This window comes from Leopardus geoffroyi, chromosome C1 (genome assembly GCF_018350155.1).
Source record: "Leopardus geoffroyi isolate Oge1 chromosome C1, O.geoffroyi_Oge1_pat1.0, whole genome shotgun sequence".
In the NCBI taxonomy this organism is placed as follows: domain Eukaryota; kingdom Metazoa; phylum Chordata; class Mammalia; order Carnivora; family Felidae; genus Leopardus; species Leopardus geoffroyi.
In genome coordinates this window covers 110,747,934-110,775,375 of record NC_059328.1, presented here as the reverse complement: position 1 = coordinate 110,775,375, position 27,442 = coordinate 110,747,934, and the positions used below count along the sequence as shown (strand labels likewise).

General features: G+C 57.2%; 1 protein-coding gene across 1 annotated transcript in view; it reads right to left on the bottom strand.

The window, feature by feature from the left end:
* Positions 1–23,180, bottom strand: part of HS6ST1 (heparan sulfate 6-O-sulfotransferase 1) — a 46,590-nt gene extending 23,410 nt beyond the window's left edge. Inside the window, exon 1 of the mRNA XM_045479343.1 lies at positions 22,381–23,180. Coding sequence (XP_045335299.1) covers positions 22,381–22,907 — 527 coding nt within the window. The 5' untranslated portion in view covers positions 22,908–23,180. The remainder of the gene's footprint in view (positions 1–22,380) is intronic.
* Between the last annotated feature and the right edge of the window lie 4,262 nt (positions 23,181–27,442).

Genomic DNA, 27,442 nt, shown 5'->3' with positions numbered 1-27,442 from the left:
CATGTGATGTGGGGTGACAGAGGAGCACGCTGGAGGGTCCAGGGTGGGGGAGATGCCTGCAGGAAGTGGAAGCGGTAGCACGGCAGGGCAAGAGTTCTGGCTGTGGGCACCAGGTCTGGGCTGTCTTGCGCAGGATGGGGCTAGCAGGGGGCTAGGGACACTGATACAGAAGGAGCAGCATCTGAAGACTTGCAGCCCTCTGAGGGCCGAAGGCCAGGGAATGTGGTGCAAGGAGAAGGGTCAGTGACTCAATGGGCACATGTAGGGGGCGGGCTCAGGGGGCAGATAGGGTGCTATCAGCTAACGGGCTCCAGCTGGAAAAGATGGCTTGACTCGCACAGGAGGGTGCCTGAGATGCAGGAGATTCTGAAACAGGCAGTGAAAGGGAGGCAGCTTCCCTGTGGGGCTGTGGCCGGGCTTCGGCCTCTCACCAGTGCTCCTCCTCCCTGGTGATGACAGGCCCCTAGTACCCACAGGGTGCCCACCCTGCCTTCCCACTGCTGGCAGCAGTTAGAACTGGGGGGGACCTCCCTCCTTGGCTCAGAGACAGGATGTATGACAGCATGTGGGAGCCGGGGAAGGAGGGCCACAGCCTGGACCTAGCGAGCAGGATAGTGTAGGGTAGGCCCTGACCACAGAAAGTCACATACCCCTGGGTGTCCACAGGCAAGACCAAGGGGCTTCAGCACAGGGTCGCCATGTACTGGAGGGCAGGCCCCAATAGCCCCCTCCCCACAGCCACACCCTCCCACCAAAGTTCCTGTCTGGATATGTCTGTCTCCCCAAGCTTCAGAGTGGGCAGAGCTCATGGCCAACGCCTGTCTGTAAAGTTCCCAGTAGGTCTGGCCAGCTTGGAGCCCAGGTGGGTCCAGGGAGAGCCATCTACGGCCACTGACTGCGCAGCTGAACGCAGGCCCTCCCAACGCCTCTGGGGGGCTGCAGGGGGTCCCAGGAGTTATCTGAAGACACATGTTCCTTTCACAAACAAGGTCTCAGCCTGGGCCATAGGTACCTACTCAGCCCTGCATCACCACCTTGGAACACGTCAGGATGCAACCATCGGGTGTGGCCAATGATTTCCCTCTGCACGCCAGCCCCCGGGGGAAGGGGCTCCTTAGGGCTCTGAGCCCAGGCTGGTCTCCCTCCCCTGGGCACGTCCCTCCTGTCTAGCCCTGTGTTCTCCACATCTGCCCCCCCACCCCTCCCATGCCTGTCCTTCCCAACTGCATTCCCTCTCCTGTTGCAAATGAGCCTTAGTGGTCACCCTGGGTGCTCGCCCCAGCCCATGTCTTGGGTCCTTTATGTGGCTGCAGGCCCCTCCATTGGGCAAGGCGACCCCTCCATTGGGTTCTGTCTCCATGGGCCCTGGAGGAGCTGCCACCCTGCTCAACCCCTCTCTGAGCTCTCCTCTCTGTCCCTGTCACACCTGGCCTCCTGTCAAAGAGCACAGTTTGTCCAAGTCCTGTTTCAGAGAACCTCCTTTCCTCTTAGACCTTCCTGCCCTGGTCCACCTCTCAGCCACGGGTGTATCACACTACACGGTGTTTCTTCCTCTCCTGGTCTGTCTCTCACTGTCTCCAGGGCCAGCCAGCCTGGGGCCTGGACAGAGTGACTCAGACAAAAGCCGAGGCTTTGAATCTTGGAACGAAACTGACAAAAGAGCATTTGTTTGCTCCATAAAACCAAGAGCGAAAGCAGGCAGTGGTGGCTACCTCGGTGGCCATCACACACCTATCGGACCATCTCCTTGCACAGAGTCAGGGAGGTCAGGAGGACAGCTTCTGGATTTCCCAGAAACCACAGCTCCTCCCCCTCCTCTCTGCTGAAGGAGCAGTGGCAGCGGCCCTAAGGGACCTGGAGGTGGGTTCTCTGCTTGCTGAGGTCACAGCTTCAGGGTTCGTGGGTCTGGGCATGGATGGCACCCAGGGGACCCAGGAGAGGAAGGCCTGGAGATATGTGGAATTAGTGCATGCTGGAGGGCCCACACCTTTTGTACTCCATGGCTGGTCCTGCTTGGGGCTCTGGGGTGAGGGTCCACAAGGAGGGGTGGCCTCACCAAGCCCCAGGGGGACTCAGAAGTGGGCACACACACACATACATACTTCCAAAACTTCTTACAAGGGGGAAATAAAAACGTGGTTCAAATAGTTGGAAGGTTAGCCAAAGTACAGTGGCCTCCACCCCTCCAGGTGCACCGGGGCCCCTCCTGGCAGCTGAGAAGGTCCCCTCTGTGCACCCAGGGCCTCATCTGCTGAGCGATGGCCTTGGAGCAAAGGCCCCTGCACTGTCCCCAAGCTGACACCAACCTCGGTGGGAATCAGGAAACACAGGAATGTGAAGGCAGCAGGCCGGCAAGCGGCGCCAGCTGGGTCATAAAAACTCTGCCTGTCGTCCGGAACCCCCACATCCAGGAGAGAAGCACTGAGTCCATTACAGCCCAAGACCTCCAGAGTCATAAATGACCCCGTGCAGGCATCCTTCATAAATCCTGGGTCTCTGAGGCTGTGAGAACTCGGCATGCACCCCCAGCCTCCTACAGCATGGCCTGCACAGGGCCTACGGGGACAGACAGGCAGAGAGGACATGAGCCCATTTGTGTGTGCAGCCTCAGGCCACTGGTAAAAGAAGGTACCTTATATACCTGAGCACAGACATGGCTGCTTCAGGGCTGCCCATGGGGGTTGAGGAATTAATGATCAACCCTCTGAGGCAGGAAGTTACACAGAGGCGACTGCTACATGAGCAGGGGTCTGCGGCCATAATGAGGCCCAGCGAGTCCCACTGTGGGTCTCAGACCATAGGATGGCCGTGCTGAGCCAGGCAGAAGCTCAACTGGTCATGTTGGACTTCTCAGGTGGGAAGTGGGGGGGCCTGACCAGGTTGGGGGGTTCTCATTGAGACCACCGTAGGGATAAGCCAATTGTGACAGGGGCCACTCCTCAGCTCAGCCCTATAGCCAGTGGGCCCAAGCTCCATGCTTCTCATGGGTGGGAACCTGCCCAGTCCCTCTGCTTGACACCGGTCCCAAACTCTACTAAGTGCTGTCCGGCACCTCTGCCTTCCCAGCCTCTGGGTCCAGAGTCTGAGGCTGGCTTTGTCAGATTCCTCCCGAGACCCCAAGTCCGGACTCTCTGCAGTAGGAACTCCCACCTTGGCATGCCCGCACTGAGATCTGACTGTCCTCCCCTAGGTCGTGACAAGTCACTAACCAGAAAACGAGAAATGCTGCTGGAAAAAATGGACCGCTGATGCATTCCTGGTGGGCAGGTAAAACAGTCAGTAGATCCTCAAAGAATTAGACATTAAATTACCATATAACCCAGAGAGTCCACTTTTGGGTATACACCCAAAAGAACTGGAAGCAGAGGCTTGAACAGATACTGTGCACCAATGTTCGTAGCAGCATTATTCACAAGAGAGGAAACAACCTGAGTGTCTATCCACGGTGAACAGGTAAGTGAAATGTGGTATATGCATACACCTGCACATGGTTCAGCCTTAAAAAGGGATGAAGTAGTGACATGCTCTAACATGGATAAATCTTGAAGACGTTATGCTAAGTGAAAGAAGCCAGCCACAAAAAGACAAATACTGTATCCGCTTACGTGAGGTATATAGAATCATCAAATTCACAGAAACAGACAGTAGATGGTGGCTGCCAGGGGCTGGGGACAACAGGGGGGCAGTGTTTCATGGGTAGAGTTTTAGGTGGGAAGAGAGAGAGGATCTGGAGATGCATGGGGTGGGGAATGGCTGCACAGCAATGTGACTGTGCTTAAAGCCACTGCACTTTTTTTTTCTTATTGACTGTTTACCTTATTTTTTTAACATGAAATTTATTGTCAAATTGGTTTCCACACAACACTCAGTGCTCATCCCAACAGGTGCCCTCCTCAATGCCCATCACTCACTTTCCCCTCCCTCCCACCCCCCCCATCAACCCTCAGTTTGTTCTCAGTCTTTAAGAGTCTCTTACGGTTTGACTCCCTCCCTCTCTTTTTTTCTCCTTCCCCTCCCCCATGGTCTTCTGTCAAGTTTCTCAGGATCTACATAAGAGTGAAAACATATGGTATCTGTCTTTCTCTGTACGACTTATTTCAATTAGCATTAACACTCTCCAGTTCCAACCACATTGCTACAAAAGGCCAGATTTCATTCTTTCTCATTGCCACGTAGTATTCCATTGTGTATATAAACCACAATTTCTTTATCCATTTATCAGTTGATGGACATTTAGGCTCTTACCATAATTTGAAAGCCATTGCACTTTTAAAAAATGGTAAGAATGGTAAACTTTATGTTATGACCACAATAAAAAAAAAAAAAAGGCTCTCCTTTTCCATATCTCCATATAATGGGATATCTGCAGCCAGCCCCAGGCCAGGCAAGTCTTCAGGAGCAAAACCACGGCAGGCTTCTAAGGACACAGCCACCCCCAGGGGCCCTCAGTGACTGCATAACAAGGGGAGCCCACCCACTTAAGCCTATCCCCAGCGTGAGTGTGTGTGTGGGGTCCATCCTCGGCTCTCTTGGGGAATGACAGGACCAAAGAAAAGATACAGAGCACCAGGCTTGGCCTTGGATGGGCCAGAAATGCAGGCATACCGGGCTCAGGACTCCAGTGTGAGCTGAGAACTCCGTTTCTGTTCTTCAGCTGGACAGAGCAGAGGCTCAGTAAGCACCCCTCCCCACTGTGGGCACAGGGAGCACACAGCCTCTTCTTCAGCCCCTGTGCCACACCTCACACCACATGTGATACTGGTGATGCTACCTCCACTGCTGAGGGGCTCTCAACACCCCACCCAACCCTGAGGTGGTGCTCTGCTCCCCCGTCCTATGAACAAGTGAACAGGCTCCAAGAGGCTCTGGTCTGGCCCTCAGCTGCAGGACCACCAGTAGAAACTAGGCCTCTGCTCCAGCTCACAACAAACTGCAAGAAGTCAATACCAACCACAAGAACTGTCAATTCAATCTTATCCCAAACTTGTGATCTTAAGGTAAACACAATGGATAGTCCTCTCATCCAGGACCCTTCCCCTGGGCTCCAGGCACCCCCACAGGCTGCATCGTCCACCCCTAGCTCCATTTGGCAGAGGAAGAAACTGAGGCACAGAAAGGTCACACTCTGGTGAGGAGCGCAGTGGGGCTTAAGCTGGGCTCTGTCTCTGGAGGTCACAACCTACACTGTGCCAGGTGTTCAGCAATGGGTGAAGACCCATACGTGAATCATAGTGGCCCAGCCTGTCTTGAGGGGCTCCAGCTGTCAGTGGGACAGAGCCAACAGGGTGGGGGCTGTGGTGGAAAGAAGCTCAGGGCCCCTCATCCACTCTCAGCCCTGCAAATGCTGTCCATCTGCCAGGCAGAGAAACGAAGTCTATGACAGCAAGAACACCAGCCCCCAATAGGCATTAGGCTGCACCCCATTTTGGGGCTGGGGTCTTACTGGCCCCTTCCTTCCCACACAGAACGAATGTCAGGTTACTCTTTTGAGGCCCAGGCTGGGGCCCCAATATGGGTAATCTATGCTTGCTCTGTCGACCTGGCTCCCTCCTTCTGCACAATGGGGGATTTCTCCATGGCTCCCAGACTTCAACCCTGAATGTCTGCACAGAACCACAGGCACACATGGCACGCGCTGAGGGCAAGGCTGGAGTAGGCAAGATGGTACAGTTAGGCTCCTGGGCCGGGAAGCTGCGACCTTGGTCCCTAGCCCACCTCAGCAGCCCCCCAAGTCCGTCAGGTCCTTGGGCTGATGCTGGGGTCTATCAGGTGGAGAATGCTGCTCAGGGCACAGCCCACAGCCCTGCTGGAACCTGGCAGGGATGGGGCTCACTGGAGCAGATGGGGGGCTCCACCCTCCCCAAACTGACCTCACGGTAGGGCCCTCTCATCACCATGGGCCACGCCCAGGAGATGTGGCATCCTGGATATGCCTGCCCCCCGACCCTGTACCTCTGGTCTACCTGGGGAGTGGTGTGGGGAGCGATGGGTGTGTCTACCTGGGGTGGGCTGTTGGTATGGGGGTCATCAGTGTGTGCCTACCAAGGGTCTGGTGGCATGGAGTCTATTGGGGGGCAGCAGACATATGTGTACCTGGAGACTGGTGGTGTGGGGTGTGTCTGGGGCTTCTGGCCCAGCAGCTGAGCAGCTCCTGTGTCTGGAGGTCTGCAGCCCCTGTCCCAGACCTGTCCCTTGACACTCCCTATCCCCTTGCTACCACGAGGAAAGGAGAGGCAGCTGGGCCTCCAGGCCCAACTGTCTGGCTGCCTGTTTGTATTAATCTCTTCAAGCAGGCCTGAAAAACACCTGGGGGAGGGGGAAGGAAAGGGGGAGGGGTGGGTCACCTCCAGTGACAGGCTGATTCAGGTGGACAGGGGATGCTCCATGATCGACAGTCACCTAAGCCCTCAGTCGGGCAGCCACACACATGCTCCCAGGCCCCCTGGGTGCCAGATGCTCCCACGGTTACTCCATGAGGCCACCCCAGGGATGAGCCCCAGGCAGCCGCTACAGCACTAGCTTCAGCCCGCCAAAGCTGCACAGTCCCTTACCCTGTCCTGGGGCCCTCGCCTGTGGGAGAGTGACCACTGTGTCTCAGGTGTGGTGAGGACAGCGGTGATGGCAGAGAGCACTCAAGGTACCCTGCTTGGCACGCCTGCCTAAGGAGCAAGGACGGCTGCTGCTGCCATTAGCCAGGGCCCCTTCTCCTGGGAAGGCTGGTGACTGAGGAGTCTGCTCTTTAACCCCCGACAGACCCTCCTGCAAAGCCTGGCCCCCCCAACCGTTTGGGTGGGGGACCTGAGGGGCCACCTGGCTGGCTCCTGGCTGCCCCTACCGCCGCCCTGCAATGACAGCAAATCTTCCTTGAAAACACACTTCCTTAATGTCCTGGCCTGTTCTAAGGTGATGGGGATGGAGGGGTGGCCTGGCCATGGGGTGGAAAATTGCTCAGCTCTGAAGGGGGCTAAGCAGGAAGGAATTTCAAATGGAAGGAAATGTCCCAAAGTGCCCACTGCTTGTAAGGAAAAAAGGAATTCTTGTTCCAGGATGTTTCTGAGTCACTGCTGGCTCCACAGCTTGAGCTGTGCTCCCAGCTACTGCTGGGAGTGCGTGTGAGTGTGGCTATGTGAGAGTGTGGGTACCTCGTGCAGCCCGTGGTCAGCCCCGGGAGCCCTCTAGCCTCTCTCCCTCCTGGGGAGGGGGTCCAGTATCCCCAAGGCCCACATGAATCCAGCCCCAGCCTGAGGCTGCTGCTCTGTGAGGCGGAAGATGGCCTGTGGTTGGCAGTGACACAGCACAGATCATAAAAAAGGCTTTCAAACTGGAGAAGGGGCCACGCCATGTGGTCAGCCCTGGGAAGCCATGGCCTGGAGCCCCCCAGCAGCAGTTGCCAGTTACCTCTTACCCTGGGTGACGTGTGCAGCAGGCATGAGGGTGGGAGGGGGCCCGGAGCCCAGTGGAGACACAGTGGCCACCAGACCAGTGGCTGCAAGGTGTGTATACAATCTTTGCATAAGATGGAAGTGAAAGTGCTTGTCCCAACTTCAGGGACACAAGTGTGCAGGCGTAAGGCCTGTGGGCCTGCCCCCCGGAGCCTGGCCTTCCTGGCATCCCCTGGTACTTATGGAAGCAATGGCTGAATGTCCTCGGGGCTCAGATGGCCTGAAGGGCCTGTTTCTCCACCAGCCCACATGGTTGGTAGCTGATGAGCAGTGCTGCTGGCCTGTGCCTCCCCAGCCAGATCCACTCAGGTCCCAGCTTGGCCTGAGGGCAGGGGAGGGCAGAGAGCCAGGCCTTCCATGGTACCTACTGGGCCTTCTCCCTAGATAAAGTCAAGCCCCACTCAATCAACTAGCATTCCTCCTGAGCCACAAAGTCAATACTGTCCCTCAGGAACACCTGTTGGCACTGGGAACACGGAAGGCTGCCAGGCCTCCTGACCCGTTGCTGCACACTGCACGGCCACAGAGTGGAGGCTTCCGGCCAGGCCCTGCACGCTCAGCGGGCGCTGCTGCTTCAGAGGGACTCAGAGAGGCACAGCCAGGGGGAGGGTGCCAGGTCCTGGGTCCAGGACTCCCTGGCCAGATCCCGAACTACATACAGTGTGTACCACTGTTCCAGGAAAAACCCTGAAAATAAAGACTTAAAACGTGGCTTCCAGGCCAAGCACAAACTTTTCCATAGCCTTGAGCTTCCTCTTTGCCACACGTGAGATGGACCAGGTGAGCTGTGGGTCACATGTGACCCTGCCCAGGAGGCTGGGTGCGTCCCATGGCTGTCTGCCCTCAGCAAGGGGGCAGAACTGGGGCCTACCCTGACCACCGCCACCTCTGAGGACTGGCTCTAGAACGACAGCTGCCATGCAGCTGCAGCCTGGGGTGTGGGGAGGGCCCAGATGGGGCTTCAAGGAAAGTCATCTGGGCTCTCGAGGCCTCTGCTCTCCCATCTGTAATGGGACAGCCGAGCCACCTCATAGTGACCTGGGACAGTGCCTGCACCTAGGCCCACTGGTCCCTGAAGGCCAGTGGCACGTCCCCAGCACAGCGAATGGGGGTCCAGGGTGCACCCAGACCAAAGCCAGAGCCAGATGTGTATGAAGGGTCCCCAACTTGATATCACCTGGAGAAGACTTGCATCTGGCCCGGCAGATGGACAGGAGAAACACCACCCCAGGGGTCAAGGCCCTCATAGTACCTCTGTTATGAACTCAAGGGAGCCGACAGTACCACCCATGGGACCTGCCAGCTGCCGAGACTCCTGGGCACTCCCACCTCTGGGCTGCCTGTCAGACACAGCTGGGCAGCCTTGGCACAGAAAGGAGGGGACCACGATCTGATGTTGGTGCCCCTCTCAAGACTCCATGGAATGAAGGCTCAGTAAAAATTTGCAAAGCAAATTAAAATGAGTCACAAGGCTCTATACACAAAGTCCATGCTGGTCAAGGCTGGGGTTTCCTATGATCTCAGCAAGGGTGAGGCCCCTACGCCAGCTGGCTCAGTGGCCCAAGCAGGGATGGGAGCTGAAGCAGACTGGGGAAGGCCACGTGTAGCTGCAGGCCATCATCCCAGGCTCTCTGGCAACCCACTGACCCCTCTAGGAAGGCTTTCCTCTGGAAATCACCTGTAACAGTTCATATGATGTTCTGAATGGATAGGGACGTTAATCTGCAGAAGGCCTGCTAAGCCGGGGTACAATGTTACCCCCAAATCTGCCACTGCATTTGTGCACACTGTGAGGACCAGAGTCAACCTTGTCTGCAGCCCTGGGACCATGTCAGGCTGCCTCTGGCCTGGCAGCCAAATGGACACAGTGGCCAGAGACAGCAGGGCTCAGGCTGGGAGAGCATGCATGGTTGGGGGGTGGGCAGAGAGAGGGATTACAGGGGCCTGCTCAACCTTGCTGTGTCAAACAAGTCTCACGTGGGGTTCTTTGGTCTGTGGGGAGCCCCTGCCAAATGCAGAACTGCTCTGGGACTCAGACAGGGCCTCATAGAAAGTGCCCACGCCCACCCCCCCCACCCCCCCAGATGTGGTGGTGTGTGAGGGAGCTCAGGGCCCTGGCTGCTGGTCTCTGCTTCTGGAGTCTTCTGTGCATCTGATGAGCAAATCAAGGGCTCCATGAGGCGAGAGGGCCCACGCTGTGGAATGAGCCAGAAGGACGCATCAGCCCAGCAGGGCCTCCTAAGCTCTCACATTCTGGGATTCTACTGGCCTGATGGGCATTCTGTGCCTCTGAGGGAAGCCCTGCCTGATGCCCATTGGGTCCCCTTTCCCCTCAGTTGCTTGAGGATGGGGATCTGCTCCTGCTGTGAATAGCCCCTCATCAATCCCATCACCCTCCTTTTATCCATTTGGCTGAAACCTGACCACCTTTTCCTTGGTAAAAATGGTGTTTTCCGGGGAGCCTTTGTGGTTCAGTCGGTTAAGTGTCCGACTCTTAATTTTCTGTTCAGGTCATGATCTCACAAGCCCCACACTGGGCTCTGTGCTGACAGTGCGAAAGAAGCCTGCTTGGGATTCTTTCTCTCTCTCTGTCCCTCCCTAGCTTGCACTCTCTCTCAAAATGGATAAACTAAAAAAAAAAAAAAAAAATGGTGTTTTCTACTGGGCACACTGTCAGCCCAGCTTCCAGGAAAGCAAAGGAACAAACTTCCGCTCACAGGACTGGGCTTCCTGACTGCTTGTGTAGGATGGAGTTAAAGCTGGACTTGGTAGGCCCTGAACCTACACAGGCTCAGACGGTGGGCCAACAAGCAGTCTTCTGTCTGGACTTGTGCCAGTAAAACATACTGCCCAGACCTGCTTGCCTGTCTGCCTGCCACGAGGGAACAGAAGGGGGGGGGGTGGTCTGTGCTCCTCTTTGGGATGAGGGGCGCCAGGCCCAGACCTGCTTGTCTGTCCGCCTGCCATTAGGGAAAAGAAGAGAGGAGGGGGGGGGTCTGTGCTCCTCTTTGGGATGAGGGGCCCTAGGGAGGCTCAGTGGGGTGGGTGGGAAGGAGGCTGTGGCCAGGGTTTGAGGCAGGACAGGTGAGGCCTTGGCTCTCCAGGCAGGGCAGGAGACACACTCAAGCAGTGGCCCACCTCCTCCCCTGCTTTGTGCCTGCCTGGGCAGGGCCTCTCCTCACAGGTGACATCAGAAACCTCCAGACTCCCCTGGGAAGTTGTCTGCTGTGCCCTCCCTGTTCCACCTGCCCTCAATCCCCACTATACCATCTTGGACTCCTGGGAAAGCCAATCCTGGGAGCAGCCACTATGCTTCCCCATAGGTAGGCAGCATGTTGGGCTTGAATCCTGTGCCCAGGTGACGCCTGGCTCTCCCTCCTGGGAGGGGATCGTGGGGAGGGGTCAACAGGAAACCCTGTGGCCGCAGACCTGCGTGTGAATGTCACTTCTGCCAGGTGTGATCTTGGGTGACAAGTTATTTAGGCTCTCTGAGCCCCAGTTTCCTCATCTGCGAGTGGAGCCCCTGACAGCGAGGCATAAACACGGGTGGCCTGGCCATGAGCGAGTGTGGAGGTTGCCGCAGTCACTCTGTGCTGTGCCCTCCAGACTAGGACACCTGCTCGTCGCTCTCCCCAGCACAGCGTACGGCCTGTAAGCAGGCTGCACGCGGCACAGCAACTTCCCCTCCCCAAGCCCTGCTCCATTAGCTGCGATCTGGCTGGAGGACTTCCTCCTGCTGCTGGTGCCAAGTTCCCCCCACGGGGACTGTGAACCAGAGAAAATGCCCCCCGCCTACTGCTCCAAGATGATACCCCATCCTGCCTCATGCTACTGTAATGCAAACGTGAAACTTGAGTTTGCTGCTCCTCCTTTCCCAAGGACACCGATGCTCCAGAAACGTAAATATTTACACTTAAGGCTTTAAGGCTCATAACTCAGAGGGGAGATGCTCACCCGCTGCCCATGTTTGTTCTTGGGGCCCTAAGAGCCCTGCGGTGGCAGGAGTGAATTCTCAGATGGACGATGATTTATGGGCCACTCCTCCTGGGCCAACTGGGGACGTGGTCCAGAAGCAAATGCTGCACATAAGGGGCTGGGGCCACGTGGGGAACATTCCAAGGCCCCTGGAATGACAAGGGGGGGGGGCGGTGCAGGAAGCTCACCTACAGAGGAGAACCATGTAGAGGTAGCTCTGGTGTGTGGCTACAGCAGATGGGACTACGCACCAGGCTGGAGGCAGTGATGTCTGGCTCCTCGGCCAGGCTGCGGGGTGACACAGGTAGATCTCACCCCGGGAAAGCCCTGCCTAGATTTCCATCGTGTGGGAAGGAGGCTCCCATGATTTCAGAGCAGGGGGCTCCAGGCTCCGTTTTTGACTGCAGGATCCTTTTTCCAATCCAACCTCACAGGAACCAACAAACCAGGATCAATGGGTGTGAGATGCCAGGCAGGAAGACTGACTACTTGTTTGGCCTTCTGGGCTGGGCTCCCACCACCACTGGCGAGGTGCTGCTGAGGGCTTCCAAGGAAGGCCCTGGGGGTATTCCTGCTGCAGGAAGGATGGCTGGTTAGCTGGCCATCTGTCTATCTACTCAGTCTGCTGGCTTCTGGCTGAGCTCCAACCACAAGCGGCCCCAGAGGGGTTTAGAGGTCACAAGGTACACTCCCTCTTTCCCCTGCAAGTGCACTTGGTGCCACTGACTGCAGAACAGAGGCCCACCTGGCCCGCACCTGTGCATCAGTAAACCAAATGCCCAGGACCATAGGCAGTGTGGAAGGACAGTTAGAAGGAGAGGTCTGGCCAACACACCATGCACAGGGCTTCAAACTAGGATACACTAAGAAGACAAAGCATCCCTCAAGGCAGAAAACAGCCTGAGGACACAAATAGGTAGATGGCAGGGAGGAAACCTGCCACGTAACAGAATGCCCGTCTCACCAGTCACGGGTACATGTGCTAGGACCACAGCGGTCCAGCTCACAGCTGCTGGCCTGGCAAAGAGGACCGTGTCTTACAGGCCCCATGGTGGGGAACCTCAGGCATGGCGCTGGGGGTCTGAGGAGCCAGTCTGGAGAGCAGCAGTCATCTCTAAGAGGGCTGAGGGCAGACCACCTGCCCTCCAGCCCACTCCTAGGGACATGTGAGGAAGGGTGGCCAGGCCTGGCCACTGCCACCTGGCCTGTGAGACGCTACTCCTGTCTGCAACAAAGCACGGGAGAAAAAGAGATGTGTCTAGACAAACTCGATGTTAAATCCAGCAGTCGATGAATTAAATATGCATGTCATGGACCAACGTGGATAAATCTCAACAACAAGGATGAGATTTCTTCAGAAATCAAGTAGAAAGCAAGTTGCAGAAGGTCAAGTACAGTCTGATGCAGGTTCTGGAAAGTGCGTCAACAGCCCTACGTGCTGTTCAAGTGATACACATCTGCAGTGAAAGTGTAAGAAAGCGTGCTGAAAAGCATGAAATGCAGACGGTGGTGACAGGGGTGGGTGGCAGCCGGGAGCCACAGCAGGGCTCCCTTGGGATCACTGTGTTCAACTCTCAGCCTGCAGTGAGGACAGGGGTGCCGGTGACACAGATCACAGCCACCACCAAGTCAAAACATGAGCTTGCCACATCATACCCGTCAACGCCTGTGGGTCAGCAGCACAGCCCAGGCACAGGACAGATGGGGGTCCAGTGAGGGGGAAGAACTACCACATCCCTTGGATTCTCCAGGAGGCAGGCAGGCCTCTCTGTGCTTGGCCACAGTCCCCCCCACCCTCATTCCTGCCCTTTTCACTGAGCAAGCAGCTCCAGGCTGCGTGTCAAGGGTTCTCAGAGGAACAGTCAGGCGAGCTGCTGCTGACATAAGCCGCAGACAGCAGGGCCAGCCTGCACTGTTCCCACAGGCCATGATTACAGTGCCACTTGTGTCCGGGCTGTGGAACGGGGGCGGGGGCTTTCTGGACATTCAGGGAGCAAGCTCGGCAAAGCCCTTGATGGGAAGGAACAGGGTGGTCCCCAATGCCACAGCCCGGGGTGAGCAGGGGACCCTCATGGCTGAGGCACAGCACATCTCAGGTTGTCACATCAGAAGGCCAGTGATACTTGGTGGCTGTCCCAGATACTGGGACCCTAGCTACCTAGACCACAGATGCTGTAAGGAAGCCCCCTGCCGGCCCTCAAGCTGACCCAGACAGGAGCCGAAAACCTAGCTGGTCCTGAAGGTCCCTTCCCTAACCCCAGAGAGAGGGGATGCACCGTGGCCTCTTATAAAAAAAAAGTCTCCAGCACCAGGCACAGTTCCAAGCACCCACCTCTGAGGCAGGTACTGTCACTATGCCCATTTTACAGAAGGGGGAACCGAGGCACAGAGGTCACACAGCCTGTGAGTGGCAGAACTGGGATTTGACCCAGCTGGTCTGGCTCTAAGCCTGAGCCCCCACCCTTGTTCTGCTGTCCACCCTGGCAGCCTGCTGTTACTGCTCTCCCATCTGCTTTGAGCTGTTTCCTCCCAGCTGGCTTCTTTGCTGCTGGGCTGCCTGTGGACAGCCTCCATCCTTATGTGCCATGGTGGGCGGTGGGAAGCTTCCGGAGCTGGCTATCTGCTGGGGTCTGGCTCGTCCACGGCCTCTTGCCACACCCAGGCAGGCAAGGAAAACGAGGCTCAGAGAGTTCTGGGTATATGCAGGTTCCAGACTGGTGTCACTCAAGAGGTCAGATGTCCAAGTGTCCACCCTGGCGCATCAGTCTCCAGAGACACCTGGGTCCCCAGCTCCTGCCTAGCCATTGACCTCCTTTGACTACACAGCTTTATAAACAATTAGCCCCAGAGTTTTAATCTCTCGAGTTACTATCTTTCCAGACAATTACTGATTTGCTGCGACGCCTGCCCCTCCCCCCGCGTGGGTCTTTTAACGTTGCCCGTGTAAACACGTGGAGGCAGCTGTGCTGCTCACATGTGGCCCTCACAGAAAGGCTGGATGCACGGCTGTCGGGGGCTGCCTCTCCCCAGAGCCCCGCCACCACGGCCCTGCCACCACAGCCAGCCTCATGCTGTGCTGTGGCAAGCCACCGACACTCCACTTTATAGACGAGGAACTGGGCCCCACTCCTGGGCCATGAGGCCTGTGTCCCACCTGGGATCACAGAATCTAAGGGGTTAGAGTGACCACAGCTCCAACAAGACACGAACACAATCTGGGGCTGGATGAACCGTGTGGCCACAGGAGGTCACGGATGACAAGTCCCTGGTTCTTCTACAGAACCAAACAACAAACTCCATACCCCTGTTTTTGAGATGCAGAAACAATCTCACAGAGATGTTTCGCTGTGCCCATGAGACCCACTGGCTCAGATCCAAGGTGAGAGAGGCTGCCCAGGGGACTCCTCTCTCCTCTCCCAGTTCTCTCCGGAGGCCCCTGGCTGCTTCCTGGGCTGCATGAAAGGAATCCAAGAGCATGTCCCCACATGTGCCCGTCCTCCCCTGCGGCCTCAGAGACCCATCTACATAGAGAGGGCCCATAAGGTCCTGCAGTGGCCATGTGGAACTCGGTGTATCAGTCCCCACAGGTGGCCCTGGTGAACTGAGGCTGCAGCCCCAGCATGGCTGGTTGAGTGAATGAATGGACCAACAGCCTGTGTGGGGGTGAGGCCTCTGAGCGGTCCGGCCACTCAGGAGGGAGCCTTAAGAGTGGTGGAAAACAGTCAACACTGCAGGGAAGGGCTGCTGGCTGGCCGGAGTCTGGCCAGAGGCAGCTGTAGCTGTGGGACAGAAAGGACGCCTGGCTGGCTTCTGTTCCCTCATCAAAGCAAACAGGCCCTAGGCCCAGGCCGGGGCAGGACGTGTGTGTGTGTGTGGTCATCAGCGGCTGGACAGCCCATGCCCACCGCCCACCTGCCCGACACAGACGTCCTCTAACGTCTGCCCAGGTCCCGCAGCCCGGGATTAGCACAGTAACTCTCTGGTGGATGGGTATGTGCATGCCACACTTCCAAAATAGCAAGCCCTGCCAGCTAGCGACTTGGAACACAGCCACACCAGGGAGGGGGCATTTTACCTAGGGAGGAACAGAGAAATGAGACCACAAGTCCCATAGGCAGAAAGTGAGGCCTACATCCAGGGGCAGATTGGACCCTAACGCCTGGGCCCCTGTCTGTCTTTCTGTAGCTGGGACAGCATCTTACCCCTGGCAACCCAAACAGAGAGCAAAAGCTTAATAGGAAGAGAAGGAGACAATGGAGTTCTGGAAGAGGCAAGAACGAGAGTCTGGAGAGATAACTTTCCTGCAAACACATCTCCTCAGCTGTGAGTGCTGGCAAGTGAGGCCGACGTGCAGACCTCAAGGAAGAGGAGAGCAGGGCTGCCAATGAGAAGCGCCCACATGGTTATCGGTAATTGCTGAGGAGAAGTACTCAGAAACCATCTTCTTGGGAGGGAGCCTGAGTGCCCTTCCCGGTTCCCATCCTCTCCAAAGACCAGCTGAACTGAATCCTGGCCGGAATCACACCACCTCTCCAGCAGGCCCAGGTGGCGGGCTGCTGGCTGCGGGCCCTCACGACCACCTGGGAACAACCTGCAACGGGCACTGGGTGGGGGTGGGGGCGGGCCCACTGGCCGGGCTGCGCTGGGGGCCCCCCCGAGTGCTGCCAGCAGCGTCAGCATCGGCTCTCCCTTGCTGGAGCCAAGAGGATGCGGCCTGATTCTTGTCTTGCTGCTACTCTGGTGAAGGCCACCAGATGTTTTCCAGTAAACTAACGACACAGGTCTGCCTGTGAAATTGCCTGTGTCTGCTCCGGGTCTGGGGAGCCGCACGTGCTGAACCTGGCTGGTCTGACTGAACTGCTGGCTATTGTTCTCACCCAAAGACAGTCTTCCCGCCTGGGGGTGGGGTGGAGCGGGACACACAGGCTTCGGAACAGACATCTCAGCATCAGCTCCTGGCTCTGCAGGGTGAGGGACTCTGCAAGTTCCCCAACTTTCTTGGGCCTTGACTTCCTTATGTGGAAAACTGGGACAATCATCAGATACCAGCATTATTGGGGTGGTGGGCCGCATAAGATGACCCATTCCAAGAAGCCACCCAGTGCTTGGGGGACAAGAGCTAGCCTATCTGCACCCTTCCCTCTCTGGACTCTGGCTTCCTTGGATTTGGGTCCCCAGAGCCCACCACGCCTTTCCTTCAGACCCCAGATGTCAGAGCTGCACCTGGCTCTCCCAGCAGGGGCTGAAGCCAACAGCTGTGGCCAGATGAGCAGGTGTTTGGGGAGACTGGACACGACCCCTCCCCAACCCCCAAGAGTGCATGCACCAAGCAGGGCTTTTAGATAAAAACCACAGATAGACACATTTTGCTGGTTTAAAAAAGTAAACTCTTTTCACACCCACAACGATATCCAATACCAACCAAGGTGCTGCTCAAGCGGGCACTCAAATACCACATGCAGCAACATGGTAAGGGCAGACTTTCCCAAAAGTAACCTAATGTTTATGCTGAGAGCATTTAAACCTGCAGATCAGTCAACTCAGAAATTCCACTCCTAGGAATTTACAAAGGAAATCAGAGCTACGCAAAACATTTGCACACAACGACACCCACTACAGCATTACTTATAGGAGCCAGAGACAGGAAATCTGCACATTTAACGACAGAGCAGGCCTAACAACACACCCGGCGGGGGGGGGAGGGGGGTGTCACCTGCAGCTACTAAAATAGTAAATTTTTAATAACAAAGAACAACATTTATAGAAAATTTATATTATGGTTTCAATTACAGTGTAAAAAAAAAAAAGATGTGCGTAAGGAATACAGTGAGTTTACTTTTCTCTTTTATGTTTTCCTCTCAATTATCACACAGTCATTACAACAACAACAAAACCATGAGATGTGAAAGAAAAAGACTCCAGGTCCTTTAAGGATGACAAAACCAAGCCCCCCAACCACCCTGACCTGATCACCTGCTACTCCTCAAGATCAGCAGCAAACCTCTCAGACCTCCAACGGAGAAAGAAAGAAAAAGACAAGGAGCCTCACAGGCCCCAGGGGCGGGAGCTGGGCCACTGTCCCCAGGGCTCTCTGACCCAGGAGCGACAGTCCCCACAGCAGAGCAGGCCCCGCCACAGTACAGTGGGCCAGCCCACTCTACACAGCCCCAGGTTTTACAAGTGAGGTGCCTAAAAGGACATGGAAGCCCTGGTCTTGCAACTCTCAGGTGCTTTAAAGAAAACACGAGTTACAGAGAGAATTCTACAAACTGAAGAACCATTTAAAATAATCATCAGTAAGCTATTTAAAAAATTTTTTTTTTTCAACGTTTATTTATTTTTGGGACAGAGAGAGACAGAGCATGAACGGGGGAGGGGCAGGGAGAGAGGGAGACACAGAATTGGAAACAGGCTCCAGGCTCTGAGCCATCAGCCCAGAGCCTGATGAGGGGCTCGAACTCACGGACCGCGAGATCGTGACCTGGCTGAAGTCGGACGCTTAACCGACTGCGCCACCCAGGCGCCCCATCAGTAAGCTATTTAAAAATTTGCCTTCTCATGCATTTGCCTAAAAAGTTTTGTTTTGAATATGAATGAAAATCTAATTCTGAACATCTTTTCTTTTTTAATGTTTATTAATTTATTGTGAGAGAGAGAAAGATGGAGAGAGGGCGAGTGCAGGGGCGCATCCGTGCAGGAGAGGGGCAGGGAGGGAGGGAGAGAATCCTAAGCAGGCTCCATGCTGTCGGCAGAGTCCAATGTGGGGCTCGAACTCACGAACTGTGAGATCATGACCATTAACTGAGATCAAGAGTAAATCAAAAGTCGACACCTGACTGACTGAACCACCTGGGCACCCCCTAATTCTGAACGTCTTGACCTCAGATTCCCTTCATCTCCAGGCAAGGCCTCTGCAGGTGATTCAGGCCATGATGACAGTCTATCCAGGTCCCCTAGGGGGCTAGGCCCTATATATGGGTCCTAGTCATGGGCTCTGGTTAACATCTGTCCTGCTGTAGGCAAATGTGGGTTTTGTCCCTTGATCGCACGTAAGAAAGTAACTGTGAAGGCAAGTTGGGTGTGGAGTGCCACAGAAAGAAGTGTCACAGAAATGCCCAATCTTAAGTCTGCCTAAGCTGGCTGGGCCCACTGAGGGCCCCTGAAGCCCTGTGGGACTGGCACTGTACTCAAGGCTGACTTGAATCTGATTCACTAAAAGACTCATGGAAGGGCACAGCTCCTGGAGAGGGTGCGGGACCAGGAAGAGAACATTCTAGTTGGTACCAACACGTGGGCAGTACCCACTCGTCATCTGGCCAGTGCCAATGTGCTGTGGACATGCCAGCATAGCAGATGAAGGACGGCCAGTGGCATCTAAGCAGCAGGGTGCTGGCAGCGAAGGCTTCCTGGAGGAAGGGACAGCAGAGCTGAGGCTGAAGGGAGAGGAGGACCCAGCAGCAGTGGGCAGAGAGCACAGCATGCTAGGGCACAAGGTAGCAAAGGCTGAGCTGACAGCAGATTTCTGGAACACAGACAGGAATTCAGGAGAGTGGAGGGTGGGTGACCAGGGCTAAGAGGACACAGGCTACCAATGCTGCTTCTACATGGCAACATTATAGATTGCAGGGAGCCCACCAGGGACTCCTGGGGTGGGGGTGGGGGACTGCTGCACAGAGGGCCTGGCTGAGCCAGGGAGGCGGCCTGGAAGTCATACTCGGGACCCAAATGCCCAAGGGGGCTCCAAATGAAGCCTCCACAATTTCAGGAACATTTCTGGGGCAATCCAGGCAAGGCCCTGACTGTCCCCTTCAGGCACATGGGGAGAGGTAGGAGAGACATTCTGGCTCTTAGGAGCACTTCTGCGAGTCTCTGAAGCGACACAGGAGCATGGGGTGCTGAGGCTCTAATCAAAGTGGCCCCTGGCAGCAGCTGAATACCTGCCTGTTGCGCTGCTCCAAGGTCAGTGCTTCCTGGAGTGGGGTGGTGGTGGGGGGGGGGGCTTTCAAGCACATTGGCTGATGCTAGCAGGTCAGGTGTGGCAGCCCCCTCAGTGGACACAGGACATAAGAGGGACCTACAGACACTTGGCTCATATGCCTTTTCCTCTTTTAACTCAGGAAGCACTGACCACTGTTAGAAATTGAAAACTGTATTCCGGGAAGGTGTGTTTCCTCACCTTGAAGTCTGTCACCTCAACACCTGCCCAGCTTAGAACCCCTGAGGCTGACGCTGTGTGATGGGGCAGTTCTGGAGCCGTAGAAACCCCCACTTCCCTGAGCCACAAGGCCTGCCTCTTCTAGGCCCCCAAATACTGCAGACACTAGCACCAGGAGCTGCAAGAGGCTTGGCGGAGTTTCTAGAAGCACACCTCATGGCAGGGAGGCATTCATCCAAGCCCTGCAACATGCTTGGCCCTGGAACCCAGAGAGGAAGGAAGGGTCCTCACCCTAGGCCCAGACACCCAGGGACCTGTCAGGGCAGCCCTTGGAACCCCCCCCCGCCCCAGTTAACCAGCCATGTGGTCACTCCAGCACCCTCAGGGCCATGGGGAAGGCAAGCCGTAGCCTGCTGGAAGGAGGGTGAGGGTGAAATCTGGAGCTCCCGAAACCAGAGATCCCACAGAATCTGGGCACTGACGAATTCATCCAGAGAGGTGCTGGGCCGGGGGTCGGGGGGCAGATGGGAGAACTGCATGCTGACCTTCGAAGTACCTTGGTCCAGCTCCAGATGAGGGGAACACTCAGCAAGTGAACCTCAGTTGGATGGGCTTGTAAATGCACAAAGCCAAGATTACCCTGGCCTCTCAGGGAAGCTCATTAAAAAAGCAATCTACCTAGCGCCTGGAACAGAAATGAAGTGGGGGGAGAGCGCACAGAAGACGATGCTCTGTCACCTGCCTCACACCACAGCCCACTCCAGAGTGGACAGCAGAGGGAGGCCTCCTGCGAACCCCGGAAACCCCTCCTCCACTGGGCCAGCATGCTGCTGAGCTCAGCAACTTCTAGGCAGAGGGGCTGGCAGCCCACCACAGCAAGAGGCATCGGCTGACTAGGCACGGCTTTTTCTATTCTTGCTCAGACACCCACCCTGAGTGGGGCGGTGCTGGGCCTCCCTTGTGCAGCACCTGGGGGGCCCCATCTGCTCCACTTGGTCCCCCCACTCTTGTCTGGAAGGGTGGCTGGGCCTCCTGCTCTGGTGGACAGACTCCAGAGAAGGGAGGTCAGGGGCCCTTCATCCTGGTGACCTGAAGGGAAACAGCCTCAGGAGACAGGCTGCAGGAAGGGCGTCCGGTTGTACAAACTGGATTCAGGCCTCTAGGCAGCCCCCAGAACAGGTTCTGCACACTGTCCCCTCTGGGGTTCGCCCAAGCTAATTCCCTCTAGCAGACAGGATGGTGCCCACCCCCATCCTCACTCCTGCAGAAAAGGAGGAGGCCTATGTGGCTTGGTCAGTGCCTAGTTCTTAGAGCCTACAGCCCTGGTGTGTCAACCCCAGACCTGGCTCAGTCTAGTACAGAGTGGCTGGATCACACCAGGAAAGCACACCAAGTGCTGTACAGGAAGCAAGGATTTAAGGGCTTTGGAATGGTAGATTTGTAACCACTGGGGCCTTAAGAGACCTGGAACATCACCTCTCAGGTTCCGAGCTGCTAGGAGCAGGGGATGGGGCAGCCAAGGCAAAGTAAGATGACCTGTGCCCTCAGCTCTAGGGCCCTCATTTCCTCACAGTCCAGGAAAGACCACATGAAAAGGACTGAAGAACTGAACAGGAGAGCAATGCCATGGACCACGTTCAGCTCTGGACTCATGAGATACCCAACCTTTATCCTCCAAACACACCAGGGACCCTGCACCCTCCTGACCCAAAAGTATGCCAACAAACATGATTTACAGAGGTCACAGAAGCTATCCTACCCCCAGCCTGTCTGTAAGTGCAGTCCTGAGGCAAATATGGAAGATAAACAAAAGGCAGGCAACAAGACCTCACTCCCGGCCTTCCCCAGCCCTGACGTCTTGGGGAAAAGGCCCCTAGGGCACCAATATGAGCTGGAGGAAGAGAAGTCAAATTTTAAGCACTGGAAACCCAGCCTGGCCTCCAGGGTTGTGGCTACAGTGTACTCAGCAGGAAAGCTGTCCCCCAGAGGTCAGCCCTGTGCCTCTAACCTCCACAGAAATGGGGGGCTCCCAAGCAAAGTATGTGGCTGTACAGGTCCCCCTGACCAACTCAGCTCCCCTAACCTAGCTGTTCCTTTGCACTCCTCTTTCGGAGGGAGCTGCCAACTGGTTCTGGCCCAACTGTGAGCACAGGCAGCACTGCCTCCTCCCCGCCCCCAGCCCCAGGTCACACTCAGGCCTTTGTTCTACCTGCACACACGGGCAGGCAGAGCCAACCCCCTTCCCTGGCAGCTCCTCCCCAGCTCTCTCAAGGCAGGTTGGGGGGCTGGGGGGCTCACAGGTGCAGGCAGAAAGGCACTTCACTTCTCTCACTTCTGCTTTGGGTATGAGAGCGGCCATGGTAAGCGAACACTGCAGGTGGGCTACACACACCAAGGAACCCACTTTCCCACTCGACCCACGCAAGGCCAGCCTGGACCCGCTGCTGGGGAGAGCCAGATTATACAATGGCCCGCGGTGCAAGGCAAGTGATATCCCCAGGGCAGTGGCCAGTGACCCGAGGGAAACCGAGGCTATGCGCAGCCGGCGGGGCGGGAGCTGTGGAGGAAAAAAGTAGAGAGGCGACGCGGAGAAGGTGAGAATAGAGGGCAGGGTGACTACGCGCCGGGCTGCAGAGGACCAACTGGGAGCCTTGGGCTCCCAGCAGGTCGGGAGGGGGTCCACAAGCGGCCCGCGGGGAGGACAGGAGAGGGGGGGCGGCGAGGGCAGTGAGGGCCCAGGACAACCCGGCGGGGGCATGGCCCAGGGCTGCAGCCGCAAGCTGGGACCCGGCCGCTCCGGGCGCTCACCTGGGCGTGCGCAGCGCGGCGGGGTCGCGACGGTCCAGCACGCCGGGCACGCAGTTGGTGAGCTCGGTCCAGTCGGCGTGCAGCCCGCAGCTCCAGCCCGTAGAGAAGCGAGAGAAGAGCCAGGTCTCGCGGCGGTTGGGCCGGTAGCAGGTGCACTTCTTCTGGCCGGGCCGGCAGTCGCAGGGCACCTCAAGGCGCACGTTCTGCACGAGGTGGCGGCCGAAGGTGGTACCACCGGTCTTCTGGATATGCAGGAAGACAATCACGTCGTCGCCCTTCATGTCGAAGCGCAGCGAGCGCTCCAGCTCGCGCACCGGGAAGTAGTACTTCTTCTCGTAGTGCGGGTCGGGCGTGGGGAAGAGGTCTAGGTCGTCGGGCGGCGCGCGGCCGCCGGGCGCGCCCAGGCTCAGCCCCGGGCCCGCGTACTGGTACAGGATGAGCATGAAGCACGCTGAGCCCGCCACCACCAGCACGAACTTGCTGGCGCGCTCAACCATGGTCCTGCCGCCGGCGCGCCGCCGCCGCATGTGTCACCATCGCCGGCGGCCCGGGCGCGGGGCGCGGGGCCTGGGAGGGCGGGGGGGCGCGGGCGCAGCTGCCTCCTCCGCCGCCGCCGCCCGCGCTCCGGCCCGGCCCGGCTACTCGGCCCCCAGGCCGCCCGCAGCGGCGCGGGCCCCGGCCCTGCGCGGCGCCATGGCTGCTCTCCGCCCAGCCCCGGCTCCGGCTCCCCGGGCCCGACCCCGGCTCGGCTCCGGCTCCGCTCCGGCCCCGGCCCCAGCCCGCGCCCCCTGCGGCCCGCCGCCGGCCGCTCTGCTCCGCGCCGCGCCGCGCCGAGAACGCTCTGCGCCGCCCCGCGCGCCGCCGCGTCTCCGCAGTCCGCCGCCGCCCCGCCCCGGCCCGCCCCCGGCCCGCCCCCGCGGCGCCTCTTGCCGTCGCCGCCCGCGCCGGTTCTCGGCTCCGCCCCCCGGAGCTCGCGGGGCCTCAGGCCCGTGCTGGGCGCGGGACCCGGTCTCCGGCGGCGGCCAGACGGGGAACTGATTGCTGTCAGGGAGGCCGGGGGCGGGCGTGGGGGGAGCGACTGGGGAATCGGGGAGCAGGCGCACGGGCGGCCCTTCTAGGCAGGAGCGGGGAGCGCAGCGGCCGGCACCTCTGGCGCTTGGGGCCCCCTCCCTCCACGTTCCGGCCGCGCGTGGACTACCCTTCCGCGCTCCTCCGGAGGAAAGCCACTGACCTTGCACGCTGGGCGCTTCAAAGTTCCAAGTGCGAGAGGGCCGAGGCCGAGCTGCCATTGGTGCGACCTGCGGGCGGTTGGGCCAGAGCGAGAGGAAGAGAAGGGAGGGCTGGGGGCGCAGAGTTCTGGGCGCGCGCTCGCGATCGGGACCCCCTCTCCCTCGTGGTTTTGGGACAATGACCCGGGGTCCCTCTTGGAGAGATACTGAGGTGTCCGCAGAGGCTTAAGACCCAGTTTTATGCAGTCCCTTCTTCTTTGAAAGGAGGTTCAGACAATGTGCATTTCCCCCCTCCATGTTTATTAAACCCCCAACGAAAGAGTTATAAAGTGTTGAGCCCATATTTAAAATTGTGAAAGTCCACAAAACATTTCAACTTTCATCTTTGGGAGGTCGGTCTGTCTGGCAGCCCTGGGCCTGTCCTGTTTTTGGTGGTGCCCTCAGGGACGCCTCGGGCCTCCCTGCCCTGTGGTCCACTCTGCTCAAGCCTCCTGGCTTACACCACGTGCGGAGTTCCTCATCAGACCGACCCCCTCCTGGCCCACCACATTTAGGGTAGGGCACTGGCCTTGACGTCCACGGAGCAGGAGGTGAGCAGGGGTGTGAAATGACCTGTCAGAATAGAGCTGGGGTGGGTTGGGAGACGCACATCATCATCCCCTGCCAGGGGCTACCCTGTTTTGCTTCTGTTGGGGCTCCTGAAAGCATGGTGGATTTGGGGGGATGGGAGGGTTGTGTCGATTATACCTCAGTAAACTGTTAAAAAATAAATCACAACAGAAAGCCCCCTTGGAAGCAAACCCAGAGAACTGGAAAACAACCACCAATGCTCCAAAACCCACCTAACAGAGAAGCATGCGGTTTTCACAAGGGGCTGGAGGGGCATCAGCTCCAGATGGTCTGGTGCAGCACCCTGAACACGATGCAGAGTGAGCTAGAGCAGCTGGGGGTGGGGTGGGGGTGGGGGGTCCAGGGCCCAAGTCCCTGCCCAAACTGAAGCTGCTTTAAAACTGACCCTCCCCCTGGGGCCAGGGGCATTTGGGCCAGGCTTCCTCAGTGATGATTCATTTTTGCCAGGAGTGGGGGCTGGCTCTGTGCTGTGCCTGCAGCTGCCTGCCTCTGCTTGCACTCACTGGTCGCTGTTTTGGGCTGAGGCCTAGGGAGTCTCCCTTCATGGGCCTGAAGGCAGCAGCCCAGATACCGAGGGCAGAGCTTCCCTGGGTCAAACTCCTAGGCACCCAGATGACAATCCTCCACCAAGTGGTAAATCATGATTAAGCCTGCTTATTATCCAGAACTACTGAGTACTAGGCATCATAGGTATGTCATTTCCAATCTAATTGGCAAGCCTGTAGACCAGACTATAATACCCATTTCACAGAATAGGAAAATGAGGTTCAGATGGGTGAAGACCCTGGGCAAGGTCACATGGCTGGCTGGTGGTCTCCTCTCTCCAGTACAACCTCTTCCTGACCCACAGCAGCAGGATGGTTAGAGCCTGAACAAAAGACTGCCGGATATGCCCCCTCATCCCTTGAGGCCTGAGTATCTGGGCCAGGCATGGAGACCACAGGGTGGGCCAACCCTCTCTCAGTCTTAAGAAAGTCAAGGTTCTGATCCTGGGCTGTCTGGCTTCAGAGTCCAGCCCGTATTCACCCCTGTAGTCACCTCAGCTCCCCCAGGCTAGATGCCAAGGCTGAATGGGGGGGCAGTGAGACAGTCTAGAAAGGCCACTCCTCAGCTCCCAACGACAGTCTCTGTTGCCAGATAGGGAATTGGGTGCAGAATGTTCAAGAGAGAGCTGGAGTATTACTGAAAGGCCACTGAACCCATCTGTGCTTGTTCTGGGTTTCCATCTTGTGCCTCATGGAATGGGGAAACTGAGGCCTAGAGAGAAAGAAGGAGAAGAAAGGCCTGACACAGGGTCCCCCGTGGGTGGGTGCCCTTCCTGTGAGCTGTGATGGGAACCAGAGCGGCCAGGTCCCTGGATAACAGCCCCCCGCCCCGGAAGCTGTGTAATTCAGCTTCATACTTGCCAGCATAGCTGACAGGGAAACCCCCTATTTAGCCAGGAAGCCTTTCATTCCTAGAATTCTCCTAGGAGGATAATCCAAGTTGCCTCCAGGATTTTACTCAATTTTCCCCTCTGACTTAAGTGCTGCACTTGCACTGTGAGACCCCCAAGGCTGTAGATGCTTTCCTCACACCTCCAAGTCAATCCGATGAGCCACTGATCCTAAAAGTCAAGTTGCTTCAATGAATCAGTGGACATCTGGGAGCAGGGTGGACGTGACTCTGCCTAACCCTGGGGAGCTGGGTGCTCCATCAACCGACTCCGTGTGTTGGACCCTCAGTCTTATCCCGACAAATTGGCAGAAACACACACATTGAAAGGCAGTTGTGTGTTGGGGCACCGGGTGGCTTAGTCACTTAAGGTCCAACTCTTGATTTCTGCTCAGGTCATGATCAAGACCCGCTAACAGTGGGGGCCTCCTTGGGATTCTCTCTCTCTCCCTCTGCCCCTCCCCCTCTCAAAATAAAGAAATAAGCTTAGGAAAAAAAAAAAAAAAAAAAAAAAAGGCAGTTGTGGATTTCAGGTGAAGTCCCAGCACAGCCAAGTGCCTTCGCACTTAGTGGGTCCTGTCACTTGCTGTCTGTGTTCTCCCACTGTTTGACCTGCGGGTACCCAACGTTCTCCACAGTCCTAAGATTGCCAGTGACTACAAGGAGGGCTAATTGTTTGCTGGAGGCAGCGCCCAGCCCTTAGTGTTTTCAGAGTTCAGGGAAAAGCAATTGCAGCTCTTCCGCTCTGTGACTATCTTTGTTCTCTGAATATCCACTTCATAAATTCTTTAATATATGATCTCTGACTTACTGTTGAAGAAAAAGAAAAGAACACGGCTAGTGGTGGGATGCGATGATCAAATAAAGCAAGTCATTGTACTTCTGCTCCGGGAAAGTGCAAGCCGCGATACGATTTCGGGCTTCGGTAATGAAATGGAAATTCTTTTGAATCTAAAATAGCCTCAGAACCCAAACGCAAGCTTTCCTTCCCTACACGCCACGCGTCCTCAGAGTCTGAGAACCAGGAGATCAACCCACGGCGCTCCTCCTTCCCGGGCGTGCAGTCCCACGGAAGGGCGCGCGGGGGCAGCACGGCCGCCGCTGGCCGGCCGGCCGCCCAGCAGTTGACATTGCAAGACTGGGGGATTTTCCACGCTTGGTTCCCTGCTTCTCTTTCGTCCGGTCGCCCATTGTTGTTTCCGAAGGGGTGGAGGAGGGCAGCCGCTCCTGTCCTCAGAGCCTCCCTCGGGGATGGCCCCGATTCTCACGGCGGGGCGGAGAGAGGGGTTTTGTTCCGGGACAAACTTTTAAAGGGGACTTTGGATCGCAGCGGAATCGGCGTCGCCTGCCGTTAGACCCACTGGAGGGGCCGGCCCACGACCTCGAGCGGCCTGCGCTGACCCCAGTGGCTGGCCAAGGAGTAGCTGGGGAGGGGGCGCCAGGGCCCTGAGCGGAGCGACTCATGACCACTTTAGTTGAACCTTGGCACCCTCCTCTATGGAGGCCCATCTCTCCGGGGTGTCCACACTTGACCCTTGGTGCCTCCTGCCTTTGCCCCCACTCTGTACCCTCTGCCCTGGTCTCCTTGCGAATCCTACCCACTTCAGGCCTCCTCCTCCAGGAAGCCCACCCCTTCCCACAGCAGACCTGTCCCTGTGACCAGGTGCCTGTCCTTCTGTAGTACCACTGAGTGCCAGCACCCTGGGCTCTGCGAGGTACCGGGTTCCCTCCAGCCCAGCCCTGCACACAGGTCTGCCTGGTGTTTTCCA